Source organism: Wasmannia auropunctata, unplaced genomic scaffold (assembly GCF_000956235.1).
Source record: "Wasmannia auropunctata unplaced genomic scaffold, wasmannia.A_1.0 LD335294.1, whole genome shotgun sequence".
NCBI classification, from domain to species: domain Eukaryota; kingdom Metazoa; phylum Arthropoda; class Insecta; order Hymenoptera; family Formicidae; genus Wasmannia; species Wasmannia auropunctata.
The window spans coordinates 75,153-77,197 of record NW_012027596.1 but is presented as its reverse complement, the minus strand read 5'-3'; the positions used below and the strand labels follow the sequence as shown (position 1 = coordinate 77,197).

The 2,045-nt window shown below is 27.2% G+C and overlaps 1 protein-coding gene across 1 annotated transcript; it reads left to right on the top strand.

Moving 5' to 3' along the window:
* Window positions 1–1,355: 1,355 nt before the first annotated feature.
* LOC105457306 (rap guanine nucleotide exchange factor 4-like) lies at window positions 1,356–1,905 on the top strand (the record flags this gene model as incomplete). The annotated part of the gene is made up of 2 exons (XM_011701912.1): window positions 1,356–1,477; window positions 1,566–1,905. Coding segments are annotated over 2 exons (365 nt in total), but the record flags the coding sequence as incomplete, so codon positions are not given.
* Window positions 1,906–2,045: the final 140 nt, after the last annotated feature.

Genomic DNA, 2,045 nt, shown 5'->3' with positions numbered 1-2,045 from the left:
TTTTGACATTTTGATTAGAATCGCAAAAAGTAAAAAAATAAAGATAGAATAAAAAACAAAACAAATTTTTGGCTGCTTTTTGCAAAACCAAACTAATAATTCTTTCTTATTACAATAAAAGCCTATGAGAGCTAACACGGATGTCAGTGTGCAATAGTTTTTTACAATATCCAGCCACATGCGAACTGCGCGCCGTATAATCGTCGGACTTGAAACACAGCTTATTGCATGAGGCCGAAATTTACTTGTAACAATTAAATTGACTATACTTAACACGCATTTATATACGATCTCCTTTCCCCCGAATCTGTAAAGAAATTATTGTAAAAAAATATCACCTCATGTTCTCCTTCGGCTGTATATATATATATATATATATATATAAATTTATTTCAAAATATTAAGCACAAAGCTGGAAGCTCTAGCTCATATCAAAAAAGCCTTCATTTTCCTAGTTGTATTTTTATATATCGATCTAGTATCATTGTTATATTGCTTTTATTAATATTAAAGCAAAAAATTGCATCTTAAATTATTTAGATTGATCTCGTTTCAGCATTAAAAAAGTAACAGAAAAGTAACGAATCGTTACTTTTTAAGTAAAGGTAACTAGTTATTTTTTTAACTCGGTAACGAGTAACGATAACTAGTTACTTTTAAAAAGTAACTTTCCATTCCCTGTTAATAATAATTAATTTATAACTATTAAATTGCTATCCTTCAAATGCTAAAACAAACATTGATTTATTAAAAATTTTTATAGCCTAATATATTATATTAAAATACAGAAAAACAGTCAAAAAATGATATATTATACATTCAATAAATAAGACTACTGCATACTTATGTGCTTTAAGGTGAAGCAAAAAAAAGTTTATTTTTATTATTAATAATTTGATATCTATTTTAAAAACTTTATTTTTTGAAAAAGGAAAAGAAGTTAGACATCATACAGATGTTTGCTCGGCAAACACGCGCATATGTATATTTGTTTCAAATATAACTCAGATGTACTCATAACATATTAAGAATAATTATTTATTAATTACTCAACATATGTTCCCATATATGTATATTGTTATCTGTCAAAATGTTTATAAGTAGATGGTGATTTTTGATATCTCTCTTTTGATATCCCTATTTTGAATATCCCTCTAATATATCTGTGTGATTGTTTATAGGTATATTATTCTGATGTAATGTTATATTAAATGGATGATGTAATATTTGTCACAATGATTTTAATGTTCACGTGATTGCAGTCTTACTATTATGTGTATTTTCTACTTCTTCGGCTATTATTTGTTTTGAAAGATGGAAATTTCGATTTTAACGATAGATTGATTTTATTGTAGATTCATTGAAACCAGTGATATATCTTAAGGAAGATATAATTTACAAAGCCAGTATCGAAGATGATTGTATGTATTTTATAGCCAGCGGAACTGTTGTACTAATCACATTCTCTGGAAAAGAAGTAAGTAATTGAAAATATTTACACAGAGAAAAAATGAATTCATGCTTTGTTTGTAAATACAATCGAATAATAAGAATATTCTTTCAAGATATATCATCTTCACGATGGTGATCACTTTGGCGAGGCTGGCTTGATTTATTCAAATAAACGTAGAGAGGAATCAGTTATCGCTTTAGAAGTGTGCGAGCTGCTTCGCTTGCATCGTCGCGATTTCAAGCGTCTTTTTACCGCAAATTCGGAATTTTATAACATCTTGGAACATATCGCGCGAGAACGTTCAAAAAAAATCAAGACTCTGGAAGAACAGAATTTTGAAATAATCAAGCAGTAATTTTTATAGCTGGAATTTTAGTTGTAAGTAAGGTTTCATCGATTGTGCATAAAAATTGATTTTTTTTTCTAAAAATTTTATTTTAAAAATAAATATAGTAAGTGATTCAAGGCAAAAAAAAATTTTGAGATTCCTCCATAAAATGGGACACTGTATATGTATATGTATATATATATATATATATATATATATATATATACAGGGTGTCCATTTTATATTTGACAGTTAAATATTTGG